At 56.2% G+C, this 17670-nt stretch overlaps 1 protein-coding gene across 1 annotated transcript in view; it reads right to left on the bottom strand.

Annotated features, from left to right (window-relative positions):
- Nucleotides 1–17670, bottom strand: part of LOC110593872 (c-Maf inducing protein) — a 227556-nt gene that overhangs the window by 71187 nt on the left and 138699 nt on the right. The window contains exon 3 of the mRNA XM_044911310.1: nucleotides 8742–8792. Within this exon, the coding sequence (XP_044767245.1) occupies nucleotides 8742–8792 (51 nt within the window). The remainder of the gene's footprint in view (nucleotides 1–8741; nucleotides 8793–17670) is intronic.

Genomic DNA, 17670 nt, shown 5'->3' with positions numbered 1-17670 from the left:
TGGTTCTGGCTGTGCGACCGTGGACAAGCCCTTTACCCTTTTAGCTCCTCCTTCAAGATGGGCCTAATCAAACTTGGGGAAGATTTCAAGAGAGTACACACACACACACGCACATACACACACACACGCGCACACACACGAAAGCCCCCAGCACAGCTCCTGATGTTAGTAGGTATCTAACGATCGCTTTACCAAAGAAAGCCCACAAGGGCATGAGATCTCCTCCCCAGGGCTACCCAGCCCTCTGCCACTTGCTGGTTTCAATCCCCAAAGCTGCCCTTGGTATTAGTTATAGGGCCCCGATGGCCCACTGAGTCTCTGGAGACTGTGGCCCTCCCGGGGGCTGGCAGCCTGAGCCCTAGCGGCCTCCACTCAGTTCCACGGAACACAGGTGCCAGCTAAGGGGCCTGCAAGGGCCTCTGCTCCAACAAGCTGACCCTCCGCTGAGGCCTCTCCCCCAGTCCTGGGCTGGCATGAGCCCTGCCTCTTGGGGAAAGCCACCCCTTTCACCGTTCTCCACCGAGCCCCTGTGACCCCCTCTTAAGAAGTCACAAGGCCCACTCTGACCAAGAGCCACAAATGCATCTGGATCAAATTCCAGCCATTCTGACCTGGATGAAGCCAACATGTGCCCGGGCCCATAAGATGTCTGAGGCCAGCTTCCACCCATCCTTGTCCCGTTTCCCTGTTTCACCTCCTTTCTCAGAGGTGGACGGATAACACTCATGCCTTTCCCAAGCAGAGGAGAACCAGACCCAGAGGGTCAGCCTGGAAGCTTGACAACTTCTCCCATAGCAAGCCCCAAAGCAGCACAGAGCAGAGCCAACAGGACTAGATGTGGATCCCAGCAACGCTCGATGGGTGACGGTCTAGGAGGTCATAAAGCAGGGCGGAGGGAAGCTTTTGCTCCCTCTGTCAACTCCGGTCAGCCCGCAGGGGCTCTGCTGGGAAGAGTTCTGCCTCCGGGGAAAGGAGCACAATGACTGATTAGTGATGCCTGTCGCGGGCCCCCTGCGGGCTGATGGCGTGCCTTGCCTGTGCGGCCCTTCTGCCGGAGCTGTCTGCTAGGACCCTTCTGTACAAAGGGAAACAGCGTCTTTGATCATTAAAGCAGAAGAAGAATAATCAACATTGATCTAACACTTACTCACATGGCAGGTGCCCTTCTAAGTTCTTTACTGCTATTGACCCATTTAATCCTTACAAGAATCTAATGAGCTTGGTCTTACTGTGAGCCCCACCTTATTTAGGAGGAAAAGTAGGCTGAGAGAGGAAAGTAACTAGTCCAGGGTCACACCGCCAGTGAGTGGTGGAGCCGGGATTTGAACCCAGGCAGTTCGGCCCCGAGCTCTCACCTTCAGGCCCTGCAGAAATTATTCCTTTGGGAGCAAACAGGCAAATGTGGTAAGAGCCGCAAAGAATACCCCTTCTCTTCCAGAACAGTGGCCACTGTTCTGGAAATCTGCCTTAAAAATGTAGTTCCAGGGCGCCTGGGTGGCGTCTGCCTTCGGCTCAGGTCCTGATCCCAGGGTCCTGGGATCGAGCCCCACATCGGGCTCCCTGCTCCGCGGGAAGCCTGCTTCTCCCTCTCCCACTCCCCCTGCTTGTGTTCCTGCTCTCACTATCTCTCTGTCAAATAAATAAAATCTTAAAAAAAAAAAAAGAGTAGTTCCAAAAAAGTAGAAGCTTAGGTTTGGGGGAAAGGCATGACTGCATTACCCGTCACTGAGGAAACCGGAAGAGCTCAGATGCCCAACCACAGTAAGTCCTGTGGTAAATTAGGCCACAAGCTCTTCACAGATGTTACGCAGCTGTTAGAGAGCTGATGCATATAGGCCCGGCCACGTCGAGATGTCTCAGCGGCAAGGCTGAGGAAGGACGTTTGCGAGAGTGAAATCGGACGTCGGATGGGGGCTGGCAGGAGCCCAGCGGCTTTGCCCTTGGTGTGGCTGTGAAGGTGTTTTCAAGATGGCTATAAAAAGGATGGAGAGAGCAAGGGGAAGAAGGACACAGAGGAGGGTGATGGGGGCAGGGAGGGGTGCGCAGGGGTCACTGCCTTCCCTCCAGACAAGGGGGCGTCCTGGCCGGGGCAGGCAAGCCCAGCCAGGAGCCACACTGGAGGGCGGTGGCCCAGTGCAGCGGGGTCGGGAGCCAAGCTGGGTCTGGGCACGCAGAGCCTCGATGTTGGCATCTGAGGACACTGGTGTGTTTGGGGCAGATGTGGAGGCGGGCTGGTCCTGAGCTTGACCTTCGGGGCCCAGGAAAGGTGGCCTGACAGTGGTCCTGGGGCATGTAGGACAAGGTAGGGCAATCAGCCCTTACCCACGAGAAACGGGACTGCCTAGCCAGAGGCTAACTCCCATAACCCTCGCGCTGACGTCTGCGAGACTGAGAAAAAAATGTAAAGCTCTCATGAAATGCCGAGCGAAACAGAGACACCGAGGCCCAGCGTGCGCCAGACACCGGGAGAGAAAGGTGCTGAGGGCCGGCCGGGCGGTGCCAGCCCACGAGTGTGAGGAACTGTCCGGTGTGCGTGCGTGTCTGCTGCAGGAACACACACACACGTGTGCAGCTGGGAGCCACGTTCCCGGTGGTCGAGATCCACCCCAGGTTCTGGACTCGGAGTTCTGTCCACACTGCAGCTCCGCCCCTGACCCTGAGCGAGGGGTTTAACCTCTCAGCCTCCGTCTCCACATCTGTGAAATGGGAAATAGGGAGACCAGGCTCCTCCTCAGGCTTGTGAGGATTCAATGGGTGACGATGGTCACTTGCTGCCTTTGCTGAAGGGGGAGCTGGATGAAGACTCGGGGCACACAGGCTGGGGGGGGTGCAGCTCGGGGAGGTTTGCGGTTGGGTCCAGAGGCGTCTAGGGGCCATAGATGCAGGACTAGACGTGGCTCTTCCCCAGGAGGAAAGGCCCAAGAAGGAAGAGGGAGGTGGGTCTAGGAGGAAGGTCAGAGTTGGGGGTGATGGCACCCACTGGAGGGTCCACCCTTCCCCAGGAGCTTCCCTCTGGGGAAGGGGCATCAGCTCTAGGGCCCTTTTTGTCCCTCTGACCTGGCTGCCTGGGAATCTGGGCACCAGCTGGACCGCCCCCTCTCACCATGTGGAGATGGGGTGAGGCGTCCAGCCCCCCTGAAGCCTCCTATGGGGGCAGGGACCTAGGCTTCCAGCTGCAGTCTTCACCTCTGGGCCTCCAGTTCTTCGCCTGCACACGGGGGCCCCTGATGGTGGCTATGGCTCGGTGGAGGCTCCAAGCATAGGATGGGCTCAGCCCCACGTCAGACTCAGCCAGGGCCTGATGTGGAAGCTCAACTGTGGCACCATCAGGAGCTGGCTGTCCTTGGTAATGCCCTTGGCCCCCCGTCTATGAGATGGGGTGGTGAAGACCGGGCAGGACCGGGAGAGGATTAAGGGAGTGCCCATGCGTGAAGTGCCAGGCACAGCAGTGCTCGAAAGCCTTGAGGAACGGCAGCCGCCCGCTGCAGGTAAGGCCCTCCTGAGGACACTTCCCACCCAACCCCAATTCTTTTTTTTTTTTTAAGATTTTATTAATTCATTTGAGACACAGAGATACAGAGAGAGAGAGAAAGCATGAGCAGGGAGAGAGGCAGAGGGAGAAGCAAGCTCTCCGTGGAGCAGGGAGCCCGATGCGGGGCTCGATCCCAGGACCCTGGGATCACGACCTGAGCCGAAGGCAGACGCTTAACCATCTGAGCCACCCAGGCGCCCCCCACCCATCCCCGATTCTAAAACACGCCTCGCAGGGGCAGTGCAGGGGCTGGGGGGGGGTGGTGGTGCGCGCTGAGCCACACTGATCAGAGTGCCTGTGAGGCTCTCACAGCGGCTGCCAGCCCCCTTCTAACTGCCTCATGCACAGCAGAGCATCCCACCCCGCCCGGACCCAGTGAGCAAGGTGCTGGATTATCCCCAATAGACAGAGGAGAAAACTGAGGCTCAAATAAACCCACTGCACACCCAATACACTCCTAACATGGTTACCCCTCACATGCAACATTCTCTCTCTCTCTCACACACTCATTCACTCACACAGGCATGTGCATCCCACGTTCCTTTCTACCTTCCTGCTCTGTACAGAAGAGGGACAGAGCCAGGGATGGGGTGACCACGAGGCTGTGGCCACCCCAGGGGCTTGGGGAAACCTGCTCAAGGAGAGGAGGCAGCATGGCCAGGGCGGAATGCCAGACAGGATACAAACTTGAGCTGGGATTTTCCCAGAGCCCAGGACATGCCTCTGCCCCGCAGCCTTGGGCCAGGAAAACAGGTCAGCTTCTCGTCTCATGTGGAGTCCGCTTCTCTGCCCCCAGCACTTGGGATAACCCAGCTTCCTCCAGGGATAAGACCATCTTGGTTTTCAAGACTTCTGTGCAACGGCCCACAATGGAACCCCTCTCAGGAAGTGAAAAGGCCGTTTTCCAGAGCTGGAGACTCCAGAAGTGCCAGCTATGCGAAACACGTGTATCTCGATCCTTGTGGGCTCCCTTATGGGCCTGGTGCATGCTTCCTCCCAGCCAGGGGCTGTCCACCCCGACAGGCCTGACCCGCACAGTCGTGCACACCCAGGCCTCTTGCCTCAAAACTTGGGACACAGAAACAGGCCGGTCTTCTCGCAGCTTCGTAAACACACATGACGCCCTCACATGCCTTGCACACAGGGACAGGGCTGTCCCCTCATGGCCTTGCACACGTCGGCAGGTCTGTCCCTTCCCGGTCTTACACACACAGACAGGCCTGTCTCCACAGGACCTGGCCTCCAAGGTGCATCTCTGACTCAGAAATGAGGCCTCATTAACTCACTACAACTGTTTATGTTTCCCCACCCCTAGGAATTGGCCTCAGGGGCCAAACCACCCAAACCAAACAGGGCTGGCCTCTCCAGGGAGCCCTCAGGACAGCATGCTCTGCTCCAGAGGACCCTAGGAGGGCTACTGCTACTGTCCTACCACCCAGAGTAGCCCCGTCCACCCTCCTTCCTGGGCCTGGAGAAGCTGGTTGTCCTCCGGTGAGAAGGTCTCCCTGAGCAGTGCTGGCCAAAGGCAGGAGGCCGAGTGGAAGAGGGGAGGAGGCGGAGGGGCGGGTGGAGCAGGGAAGGTGAACCCAGGAGCTGGGACCCTTCTGGGTAGCCTTGGGAGCATGGGCCAGTGACTCGGATGTTCTCACATGCAAGCGTCAGTAACGACGGACTATTCAGAATAGGGAGACCAAACGATGCTCACAATACAGGGTCTGGGCCAAAACAACTCACCAAGCAGACTGTGACAGTGCGAGAAGGCAGAAGCCCGGCGGTGAGGTCACTGAACAACAGGATTACCAGGAGGGAGGTAAGACGATCACACAGGTATCCTATTTACGCTCTGTCTTGTCCCACAACACCACCTGGGGCAGACTGAGCATTTCTCAGCCTTTTTCTAATTATCCTTGCCCCCCACCCCCACCCCAGGAGCCTTTTTAGGCATTTTCCTCCTATTTCCCTTCCTCCCTTTGAAATTAAATACTAAAAAATTAGATTTTGTTGACTGGGGTTGAACTTCGCAGGGCCACGTACTATTGTAATAACTTAAGGTTTTTTAAGCCCCGAAGAACCAATTTGGCTCCCCTTGGGAGCAATTCTCTGTTGAGAAAGCCCTAGAGACACCAGTAGAACTCAGTAAAAACTAAACCAATGGGAGTGTAGTATTTAAGAGGCAAAATTCCTTACAAATAGAAGAATGGTTTCTCCACACAGCACTGCAGCAACGATATGCACACACACGTTGATGTACAGGAAAAGGACAAAAACAACACGTAGAAAATTTTGATCAGGCTGAGGTTGCAGGATTTCTAAAGTCCTTATTTTTGATTTTCTAAAAAGATACTGAGAAGAGGAAAAGGAAAAAAGCCAAGAAGATTGGTTATAGATATGGCGAAAAAAGAGGCTCCATCAGGAGAGGCAGAAGGTCACATCCTAAGTGGGCTGAAGCATCCAAAGCTCAGAATCAGGCATAGCTGGATCAAGCGGGAGGCAGGGCAGCCCCACAGATCTGTACTAAGATCTGCTGCGCGGCTATGGGTAATTGGACCTTTCTGAGCCTTGGTTCCCTCATTTGCTGAATGACAAAGCACAGAAAAGTACACAGCCGTGCGTGGTACATTGTAACTGCGTCTGAATTAATGAACACTTCCCTAGAGTCTACCCAGACCCTAAGAGAACCAGAATTCGAATCCAGGTCTCTCAGCTGATTTTGCTAGCCCGAAGGGCCTCCAAAACACCTTAAATTTCTTCGCCATTTTAAAAAGTAAGGAGGACATGCCTCTTCCAATCTCATCAAAACTGAAACCAAGGTGCTGACACTAAGATACACTGCCACCTGGTGGCAGCATACCTAAATTATTGGGGGGGGCAATTGTCAAAGGAGGAAGACTGCCAGTGTCTTACAGCCGCCTAAGACACAAGTGAAAGCTTATACAGTGATAACAAAGGTCACCATCTGCCACTTGGCAAAAGGGCCACACACTGCCAGGCATTTGCCAGTTCCTTGAAACTGTGACTTGGGTTTCCTGGATGCTTTTGTTTGTTTTTATTTTTTTAGGCGGGGTGGCTTTTGTTTTTTTAAATTTAACAACCATAAAGAAACCAAATGCCACCAAAATTGAGTGCAGACATTCAGGTCTTCCTGAACACTGCTGGAAGCCCAGGGATCCCCAATTCCATACCTGTTCAGTCAATCATCTGAAATTAAACTTGACGTTTAAATTTGTACGTTTCAAGATTGTCACTTTCAAATCATCTTTCTAGCCAGTCAGTCTCCGAAATTCAGCTCTCCGTGCCCACCATCTTAGTCATCCCTCCTAGCTGCACACTATTCACGAATTCCCCAAGCACTGCCTCTTAGGTGTTCCCATAGGCCGTAGACAACAGTTGAAGAACATGCAGCCAAATGCAGGGCTCTGAGGAGTACCACTGAAGAGAGCCAACCTCTCCCTTGGCATGGGTCTTGGCCACCTCTGCAATGCGGCATTTTCCCCACCTGTCAAGTGGACAGTATGTCTCCAAGTCCTTCCTGCCCCTTCCTGAGCTAAGACAAAGCAAGGCAATCACCTACTGAGCTTTCCACTCACTTGGAAAACACACACGGACAACAGAAGGGGGAGGAGGCCAAGCAGCCGAGGTCTGCGGCAGTGAAATGGCCCCTTCCTTCAGTAGCTCCCCAACCACTCCATCCCTATTATCTTCCCTGCCCCTCGACTGCTCTGGCATTTGACTCCCAGACGGGCCCCCAGCAGGTCCTGACATAAGCCCTGCCTGTCTTGGGATACACGGGGCCGCAGAGAGCCAGGCCTCAGGGACGAGGGATAATCTTGTTGGGGAAACTGAGCTCTCAGCAGCTCTTGCTGACTCCGTGGGCAGGAATGTGCCACCTTGCCTTCCTCACTGTCACCCGCTGCCTGCTGCCTACATTCAGAAACCTGTGGGCATGAGAGAGACCCAGGTTTGACCCCTCCCTCCAGCCCTGACTAGCTATGGGAGCCGGGCTCCAGCCGAGCCTCACCTTCCCCATGCATAAAATGGGAGCAGTGACAGACATCAGCCTTACAAGGGCTGTGGCGGGCGTGAAATGGCCACGATGAGCCCAGCTTCATGGGCCTGGCACACAGTAGGTGCTCAATAAATTCGAATCCTTTCCCTCTGCAGCCCCAACTTGGAGACTTCTTGTTGAGCTTCTGAGATTGCCACATGGGCACCAAGCAGGACGACCTGCAGCTGTCGGGGGAGTGGGGAGGAGTGGCCCTCTTTGGGGCCAGGAATGTCATTTTCCGGGGTTGTATTTCCGTCCTTGGGCCGGCTGTGACAAGAGTCCCTCCGAGGCATGGGAGGAATTCCGAGTGTTCCCTTGGTCAGCCCAACGTGGCACTCGGCCTCACGCCCTACACAGCGCCTGCCGCTCATCCTCCGCAGCTCTCCAGCTTACTGTAACGACTGACAGCTCAGGACACGCACGCTCATTCCAGCCATACCCTGCTGGCTCGGTGAGGCCACACGACCGTCACGGTTTGTTCTAAACTAAAAGATCAGAAAGGGGGAGGGACGGGGAGGCGGGGCATAAGGAGAAGCTGAGGGCACATTCCACACCCTGGAGCAGAACGTGGATTTCCCGGGGGGCTGGGAGGATCCTTTGCAGCAGATCTGGCCCCTGGGTCTTGAAAGTGACCAGCAGAGGACTCATTTCCTTATGTGCTAAAAGGCTCTGGACCATCCTACGCAGAGGGTGAACAGGAAAATTAGGCCAAAGAACCAGGTAGCTAAAAGGAAGTGAAGACTGCGGAAGAATGGTTGGGTGTCTGAATCTCTGGCAGATTTATGTTTGGAGCAACCTTCAGAAGTTACTTTCAACCCAGCATCTTGAGACCCTGAGCCCTGCCTCACCCGGCCCCTCAGGAGAGCCCCTGTTCTGAAAGCAAGGGCTTCTACGATCCTTTTGGAAGCAGACACAATGCTAGAAAGCCCATGAGCAAAGTCAGTGGCCAACGGGGCAGGAATGCCATCGCAGGGAGAAAGGCATCGAACATCAGAGGGAGAAGCGGGAGAGGCTTTTACACAATGGGGCGAGGCTCCTCGGCTGAGCCGTCTGGAAGGCAAGAGATGTCCGCCCTCACACCTCTGGGTAACGGACTAGCTGTGAGCCTACAGGAGGCGGCCTGAGACAGAGCCGCCTTCAACGAGCCACCGAGTCAGGACTTACCTTCCACTGCAGAGAATGGAACCACTGGTCTCGAAGGTAGCTGTTGGCAGCCTGCAACGACAAGAAGAGGACAGCGAGGTCCAGTCACCGGCTTGCAGCATTTCAGGGCACAAGCACGCGGGGCCCAGCCTGCTCTACCCAGCAGAGTCTGCTCTGCGGCCCTCACACAGGGATTCACCCAGTGAAACCTCCTGGGTACAAAACCAAAACAGAAGCAGCTACCAGCGGGCTTTTCCTGAAATAAGACATCACTGCCATTGTGTGCTTATTTTGCTGGGTATGAGTGACTCCAGACACTGGTGGCTGGAAGCGTTCACTGTACACATATCTTGACTTAGGTCATTTAGGATCACGGGAGGGACCGGGATGAATGGGAAGAGGGAGGTATGGTGGTGGGATGCTGGGAGTGGGAGCAGTTCGGGCGCCTCCTTTCCATCAGGCGCTGCTCCAGGTGCCTGGCATTTGTTAGCCACACATTCTGTTGTCAACCCTCACAACAGCCCCGTGAGCTCACTAGCACTATGCCCATTTCACAGGGGGACAAACTGAGACTCCAAGATCTCACATCAACTAAGTACACTCAAACGCAGGCAGGCTGGCTTCAAAGCCGGTGGGTTTAGCCTCTTGCCAACTGCAGAAGGTCAGGGAAGAAGGCGCCTAGCCTTGAACTCAGGCCGACCCAAGTTAAAAATCACCACATAGGGGGCAAAACCTTCCCAGATCCATGCCACCCTCATTCACAGACTTTGACAACTCGGCCTGGCTTCTCTTGTCTGTAAGATGGGGCCACGAACCCTGACCTTGCAGGAATGTCATGAGGACTGGGAATGATTCCTGGGGAGCACAGATAATCGGGCCTGGCACAGAGCAGGTGGTCACCCACAAATGAGGTCACTGCTGTCATCACCAAAACCATCATTAGTTCCTCTCAAATAAAACGTGGCCCAACTGGCTTGTTGGGTCCTCGCAAGTCTACCCTGGGAAGTTGGTACCCTCAGCATCGTCACCCCTATGGTACAAATGAGGAAAATGAGGCTTGGGGGAGGTTAGGAGCTTTCCCACAGGCTCACAGGCAGTAGGTGCGGGGCCAAGACTTGAACCCGGGCAGTCCGACTCATGCTGTAAACCATAGTTATGGCATTCCAAGTTTTCCACTGACCAACCCCAAGGGCAGAAATGCAGTGTCTGTTCTCGCCTGACCCCACAGCCCTCTGCTCCAAGTTGACCCCGACCTTGATGGTCCAGGGACTCTCACAAAGGCCGGAGCCTCTTTCCAAGCATCAAAGTCCAACTTCTGTTCCCCACCCACACGGACACACACATGCATGCACGTACAAGTGGTCCAACTTCAGGGTCCCCCTCTGTCCAGGGGATCCAGGTTCCCCACCCAAATTGTTGATGAATCTCAGCTGCTCACCCAGGGCAGAGTCTGGGGCAATCTCTGGGCTTGAACAAATGAACCAGCTCAGTGGCCAGTACGGCGGGGTATCAGGCTCCTGTGGGCAAGCTCAGAGACTCGTTCCAAATCTCAGACTGAGGCCAGCCCACGGACACAAGGCAAGTTTGCACCTCTGCCCCGAGTAGGGAGCAGACCCAGGGACACCATCTGTGTGATCCCGGGACCTCTGCAATGGCTGAGTCTCCAAAAGACCTGGGTTCAAGTACCCCAAAGACACAGAGCCTGCGCCACCTGACTGGGGAGGTGGGAGTCTGCCAAAGGACCAGCAGCACCCCAGAGAATCTGTGGCTGAGTCACCTCCTCTCAGTGCTGACCTAGCTCTGTGGTCTTGTGACAATTCCTGTTCATTAGGACAATAAAATATACTCCACGCTGAGGGACAGCGATGCAAAGATCCCCAACAATGAGATAATCCCTGTAAAGTGCTTACTTCGCTCCGCACCTGGCACGTGCAGACACTCTACAAACTGTGGGGCTCAGGATCCGTGCAGCCACGGCCAGTGGGGTGGTGATAATTGTGGAACAACAGGTTTTCCAGAATAAGAAAGCCTGACCACAGCACGAGCCACCCTTGGGGCTATAAACGATCCCGCCTTGGCCGATCCTGGGCCACCCTGGACCAGAGTTGGAAGAGATGAGTAGGATGGGCTCTCAGGAGCTGGTACTGGCCAGTATGAGCCGGCCCCAGCACACGCCCAGTCTGTGCTCTCTCACACACCAAGTGCGCCAGAGAGAGGGGCAGGTGTAGGAGGCCAGATACAGGACGCCCGAAGATGGTCCACACACTGATCCTGGTGAATACGTTACCGTAGGCGGCAAAGGGGCTTCGCAGATGTGAGTCAGTTAAGGACCTTGAGATGCGGAGGTTATTCCCGATTATGTGGGTGAGCCGCTGTCATCAGAAGGGTCATGAGGAGGTTGGAGAGTCGGACAGATAGCAGAGGCTGGAGGGATTTGGCCACAAGCCAAGGGGCACCAGCAGTCTCTGAAGCTGGAGGATGCAAGGAAACCCATTTTCCTAAGAGCTTCCAGAAGAACTAGCCTGCTGACACTTTGATTCTAGCCCAGTGGGACCCGTGCTGGACTTCTGGCCTCTAGAACCGTGAACAAATAATAAATTTGTGTTGTTCCGACAGCTACGCCTGTGGTAATTTGTCACAGCAGCCGTGGGAAATGAGTATGGGAGGTATGGCCACACAGGCTTAGGGCTGATTGGGCTCTTCTACTGATTCTGAGGGAGCACCGTGGGCCCGGGCAGTGCCCATAATGTGTCACTGGCTGGACTGAATGGCCAAGTGAGGACAAAAAGGAAGACAGAGAAGACAGGAGGAAGGAGAGGGGGAGAAGTGCATCCGTCCCTCTTCTGTGCCCACTGGCCCCAGCACAGTGCCCCGCAAACACATGTCCCTGTGTGACCACCACCGTATCCCCAGGACCTGGGGCACCGGGTGGCCGAGCGAGACTTGCTGAATGAATGAACGAACAAATCAATGAGTGGACGGTGAGCTCCCTGAGGGCAGAATCTTATTCCCAAACCACCGGCGCTGAGTAGTAGTGCTGGTGCGGTCAGGGCTGGTTGCACAAGAACGAACGAACACAAACCGCGGAGCCCTGGTCGTGAGCAGTCGACGGCGACCCCCTTCCTTTGCCTCGGCAGCCTGTCCAACACAGACCTGTCTCCCTCATAACCTGGCGCAGCCCATTCCCATTCTGGGGACCTCCCCGACGTGCGAGTCCCTGGTAGGGATCTTTAAGGGGGTCCCCGGCCTGTCTGGGTTGAGCGTGAGCAGGTGATCTAGGCTGCAGCAAAGTAACGTCAGGACGAAGGAGGGAAGAATTCATTATGAGGCACAGCAGTGTCATCCTGTAAAGGTGAATGCTTGGCTGGGACATGGTCCCATCACCTGCCTCGGCTCTAGTCCGTTTTCCAAGCCTGTTCTCCAGGCTCCCATCAATCCTTCTAGCATATTCCTTTGCTGCTGGCGATTGCCTGAGTCCATTTTGGCTGCTTACATCTGGGAGTCCTGACTGATCTGCATGGCACCACTGGACCCTTCCTCCTGCTCACAAATGGATGTGCTGTTGTTCCTCCTGAAGGAGCCAGCCAGCTGCCAGAGCTGTGGCTTCTCCTGGTTACATCTCGAGTCCTCCTGGGATCCCCCGCTGGCAGTCTGGCTCTGTCCAGACCTCAGTGGGCGGCAGCCTGCTGCTGAGCGGGCATGGCCACACAGATTTCCTCTCCTGCCCTGGCGCCCGGGACCTTGTCCCCAGGTCTCAGTTGGGTCCACTGTGTCCTGCCTTTCACAGCGCCCTCGTGGTCTAGAAGGGGAGGAGGGTGTCTGCAGGGACACAACCCCATCTCACCTGCCCTGGTCACCTCGGCTCACAGCCTAACCTTCCAGGAAGAACACCCTCCACGTTCCAAGTCTTCCCTCGTGGGGAAGAGCGCGAGCCCCCTGGCTTGTGCGACCCAGCTGCCCAGCCACATCCATCCTCTCGTGGGTGTTTCAACCGGAGGTCGGCGTCACGTTCCGGGAAGAAGGCAGGTTTGGGTCCAGCGGAGCAGCTGATAGATCCCAGCTAAGAGCTGTGTGACTCTGGACCTCCCCATCCATAGCACACGCCCAGGAACCTGCCTCTCCGCGGCGCGGGCCCGAACTGAGATCCCTCGGTGCAGTCACACCAGCTGACGTGATCTTCCAGTTATCGAGCACAGTGCTTTGCACGCATCCCTCTGAGGTGAGGAACTGAGACTCAGAGCAGGTGGGAGGGCCCCCCTCCCCCGCCCCGGGAGCTGACCCAGCCTTGCCCCTGAGCACACCGTCACCCTCACTGCCCGGGCTCCTCGTCTGGCACACATGCCCCTTCTTCTGTGAGCTTTGAAACCCCTCGCCTCCCGCAGCACCTCGGCTGGGACCACCCTCCCCTCTCTGTTTCCCTGCACTCCTTCCCGCCACTCTCAGAGCCCCATCCTGCCCCGGCGGTTTATCGGTCGCACCCACAGGCCTGGGAAAGGAGGCCGAGTCCGGTCCGGGGAACTGCCCCCTCCTGGGTGAGGCTGGTGTCACAAAGTCCGCCCAGGAAACTCCTCGCACCAAGGCGAAGAGCGGAGGTGCCGTCCAGGTGTCCAGGCAGAGACAGCGACCGTGTCCCACCGTGCCCGCCGGGCCACTACGCCCCAGCACAACCGGGAGGGGGGATGGCCACCTCCTTCCACCTGCAGGAAGACTGGCGGCGGCGGCCGTTCTAGCAAACGAGGCTCTGTGAATCGAAGGCTCAAAGGGATTTCAAGGATCACCTGGTCCAGGAGTTCTCAGTTTTGGGGGGATTTATGGGAACCTGAAACGCTCTGAGAGACTGAAACAAGCTGAAGATTCACATCTGAGTAAGGTGCCCATTTGTACACACACACACACACACAGGCAGTTTCGGAACACACCACGGACCACGGGTGAAGGAGCCAATTCTAGCCCAACCTATCCCTCCCTGCCATGGTGAGCAAACCAAGGCCCAGACTTGCTGGGTGTCATCAGCGTCCTCCCCCAACGTTTCCAGCTCTCTTCCCAGCACGTGGTAGGACTGGTAGCCACGGGCTGGCTCTGGCCAACAAAGCATGAGCCGACGTGACCTGCGTCGCTTCTGCTGGAAGCCCTCGGGAGCCGGTGCATTACTTAGCAGGGGCCCTGGCCTTTGCCGTGGTAACCAGCAACATTCCAGATGGTGCCGGCTCCATGAGCAGTGCTCCCAGCTGACCCACGGTGGACTCGCAGCCTGAGTGAGAAATAATCCATTGTTGTTTTGAGCCACTTAGAAGCTGGGGCTGCTCGTCGCTGTAGCACAATCTAGCATGACCTGGCTGGCTTTGCTCTTCATCTGGCTTTTGCACAGAACATACATCCCACCAGGGGCTCTCTGCCTTCACTCCCCTCAGCACCGCCCGCTGAACGACTCATTAACTCTTCAGGGCTCACCTGAAATGCTTCCCCCTCACCATCCCCAACCAAGTCAGGTGATGCTGCCTCATCTAACAGAACCACAGTCTTGCAATTGCTCATCTCACTGTTATTCTTTCTCTCCAGGCTGTGAGCTCTGTGAGGTCGGGGACCATGTGTGACTATTCACCACTGTGTCCACAAAACCCCGAGACATGTTTGTTAAGTGAAAGGTTGGCTGACTTGTCAAATGAATGATCAGATGGATACATGGATGGATGGATGATGTGTGGGTAGATGGATGGACAGATGGGTGGACAGACAGATATATAAATGGATTGGGTGGGTAGATAGCTAGATGGATGGATGAAGCATCACCCATTCTGCTCACTGAAGAAAATTTCATGCGCAGTAAAACGTCAAGGGAACTGTTCAGCCTTGATACCCTCTCTTCCCAAAGGCGTATTTGATTAAGACCGAGAAATAATCATGGCGGTCTTTTCCTGAACACCTACCGTGACCAGGCACAGTGCTAAGTATCTTACACGTAATGACACTGATCCTCACATAGTCCAAGGAGGCAGGTCTTATGACTCTAGTTCACAGATAAATCATCGGCCCAGAGAGGTCATTCCTGCTTGCCCAACGCTACACAGAGAGAGCACAGTGGAGCTGGGCGGGGACTCGGGTCTGTCTGACCACACAGGCTGTCCACCCTGAACATGAGAGCCACGTGCCTGGGCTCCACCAGGCTTCCAGGAACTGGGCTGGGAAATCTGAAGGCATTATGCCAGTGAAAGGGGAGGAGGAAGGACTTGGCTCCAGTTCCCATCTCCAGGAGGCCCCAACCCACAAACAAGAGGGTGGACCAGGACTTTCCTCCGGAAGAGGGGAGGCGCATCTCTCACTGATGGAGCCAGAGAGGGTGGGCTATGAACTACTCCTTCCTTTGGCCTGTTTAGTTTTGAAGAAGGACGGAGGCTGCTGGGGGACGTCCAGGATCTCGGCGCAGGCATCTTTAAGTGCCTTCCAATGAAAGGGAAAGTGGCCTGGGCTGTGTCTGGCCCGGGGGACACGGCGAGTTTCTGCACAGAGATTCCATACTGCTGTGCGGGCAGCCAAGCCAGGACGACGTGGCCCCATGGGACACGGGACATAGCTCAGAGTCTTGAGGGTCACTGGATTCAAGCATGGGAAAGAGCCCCTGGAAACAGGCAGGCCTGCTCAGGCCAGCGCCAACTTCTCCTAGCGATAAATCTTTCGAATACTGGAAGGGCCCCGTTCCAGGCAAATTCTGCCTAATTTCCTCTTCGAAAGTTGCCAAGTTCTCTCTCATTGTTGTATTGTCTCGAGAGGTGAGAAAAACAGCCAAGGGTGCACTATGGGTGACTGTTCCCAAGTTCTCCTTCCTGGCCCAACTTCTTAGGGAAAAAACAGCACGTGCTTTTCAGACCGGAAAGCTCTTTCTCGCCGGCTTCCAGTAAGAAGGGAACCCACCCTGTCCCTGCCCCTGCCGCCTGGCCTCTGGAGATCCTCTCGGGAGAAGAGCCAGTCTTGGAGACCATCAGGAAAGGAGAGTCTCCTTGTTCTGGTTCCGCCCGAAACAGAGCAGGGGGCTCTGTCTACTTCCCCTGGACGGGCGGACACCCAACTGCGAGGCCGAGATCCCCAGATGATCAGCACCACGGGGCTCTTAAATGCTGGCCACCTCACCCCATGGGCCGGCAAGGAGCCCCCGAGGATGCTTTCATCGGGCCGTTTATGTTCGTATGTAGTTACCTCCTCACAATGAAACACCAGCACAAAAGGCGTTAAGGGGGTAAAGAAGATAAATAGGTCCTTTCTGCACCCGGGGATTCTAATAACATGGCATTAGGGAGCTCATGCTGAAAAACACAAAGCATCCAGAAACACACCAATTGGACCAGGCTGGGAGGCTGGCGCCTTTGTCTGGCGACTCGACCTGCTGGCAGAGTGCTCGGTGTCTCTGGGCTGGGAGAAGGCACGTTGGCCTAAGAGCGGCTCTTAACCTTCCCTGAACTCGGATAGGTCAGCTCCCAGGGGTCTGAGTGAGGCACGGATTCAAATTCTAACAAAGCAGCTTTGTAAGGAGGTTCCTGGGAGAGGGACGGAGGTTGGAGCGGGAGGCACAGAGGGAGTTAAGTTGAGAGGCACAGAGAGAAGGGCTTGGGGTGGAGAGAGGCCTGGAGAAAGACATCAGAGAAAAAGAAACTGCAAGAGAAGCAGAGAGCGAAACACAGCAAGAGATAGAGAGAGGGAGAGAGAGAGAGAGAGAATGAGAGAGACAGAGAGGGACAGAAAGAGAAGGAGAGAGAAAGGGGGATGGGGGAGAGATAAGGAGGAAGAGAGAGTGGGTGAGAGAGAGAGGGAGGGAGAGAGAGAAAGAGAGAGGGAGAGGGGAGGAAACAGATTCACTTGGATACGGAGAAGCTGACAGAGACCCCCCCAGGGCGAGAGACCGGCAGGTGAGGGTGGGGACTCCTGCAGCCCCGACACCACTCCTGGGTAGAGAACAGCCGTGCATGTGCAGCGGGACACGACCCTCTTCAGCGATGCTGGAAGACTCCAGACCCTCCGGCGCTGGGAGGCTACCTCCTCCGGCAGGGAAGCAGTGCGTGGAGCACGGGGTCAGAATGAAAAGTGCTAGGGTCCAGCCCCATCCAGCAGAACTTTCTGTGATGATGGAGGTGTTCTTCATCTGGGCTGCCCAATAAGCAACCACTAGGTCCAGGCGGCTACCGAGCACTGGAAATGTGGCCAGTGGCCCTCGGATCTGCATTCTTCGTTTGACATAATACGTTACAACGCAGGCACCCTGTGTGGCCCGTGGCTGCTCTCGGACAGCACGACTCAAGGCATCTTCATCCTCTGCCGACCAGGAGCACCCAGACGGAGCTCGTCCCATCGGCCTTGCCCCCCGGGCACACCTGGGCGCTTCTCGGTCCTTCCTCCACCCACAGCAGGGAGGACTGCTCTGTCATGCCACCCCTCGGGGGCCTGCCACCTGAACCAGGACAAACCCAGAGCAAAGCATCCCGCCGACTGTCACAAGGGCATGTGAGGCGCGCATGCCTGGCCCCTCAGGGCACCAGCCTGGGGCTCCAGGTGCCCCCTAGCCGTCTCACCGTCACAGGGGCTCCCAGGCCAGAGCCCACCCCCAAGATGACTTGGGAGCCATTTACAGCACGAGACGGCCACACGCCACCCATGAATCACAGGAGGGGGGAGGAGGGTGATGATGAGAAGGAAGCAAGGTGGAAGTGGATGGAAGTGGCAGAAGGAGAGACTGAGGCGGGAGGGGGGTGCTGCACCCACCTGGGTTCCCCGAGTAATGGGGTAGAGGGCTGCGTCTGCTTCCCCGTCCTAGCTCTGAGTCCTGCTCTCCTGCTCCAGCCTCTGTCCACGGAGCCGGAGCTGGGGGGGGGGGGGGGGGGGGGGGGGCGTGGGGCGGTGGGGGGGGTAGGGGGCGCCTGGACCCCCAGGCTGGTGCCCTGAGGGGCCAGGCATGCGCGCCTCA

The sequence above is a fragment of the Neomonachus schauinslandi genome, chromosome 16 (genome assembly GCF_002201575.2).
Source record: "Neomonachus schauinslandi chromosome 16, ASM220157v2, whole genome shotgun sequence".
Taxonomy (NCBI): domain Eukaryota; kingdom Metazoa; phylum Chordata; class Mammalia; order Carnivora; family Phocidae; genus Neomonachus; species Neomonachus schauinslandi.
The sequence above is the reverse complement of the archived record's forward strand: the minus strand, read 5'-3'. Positions and strand labels throughout refer to the sequence as shown.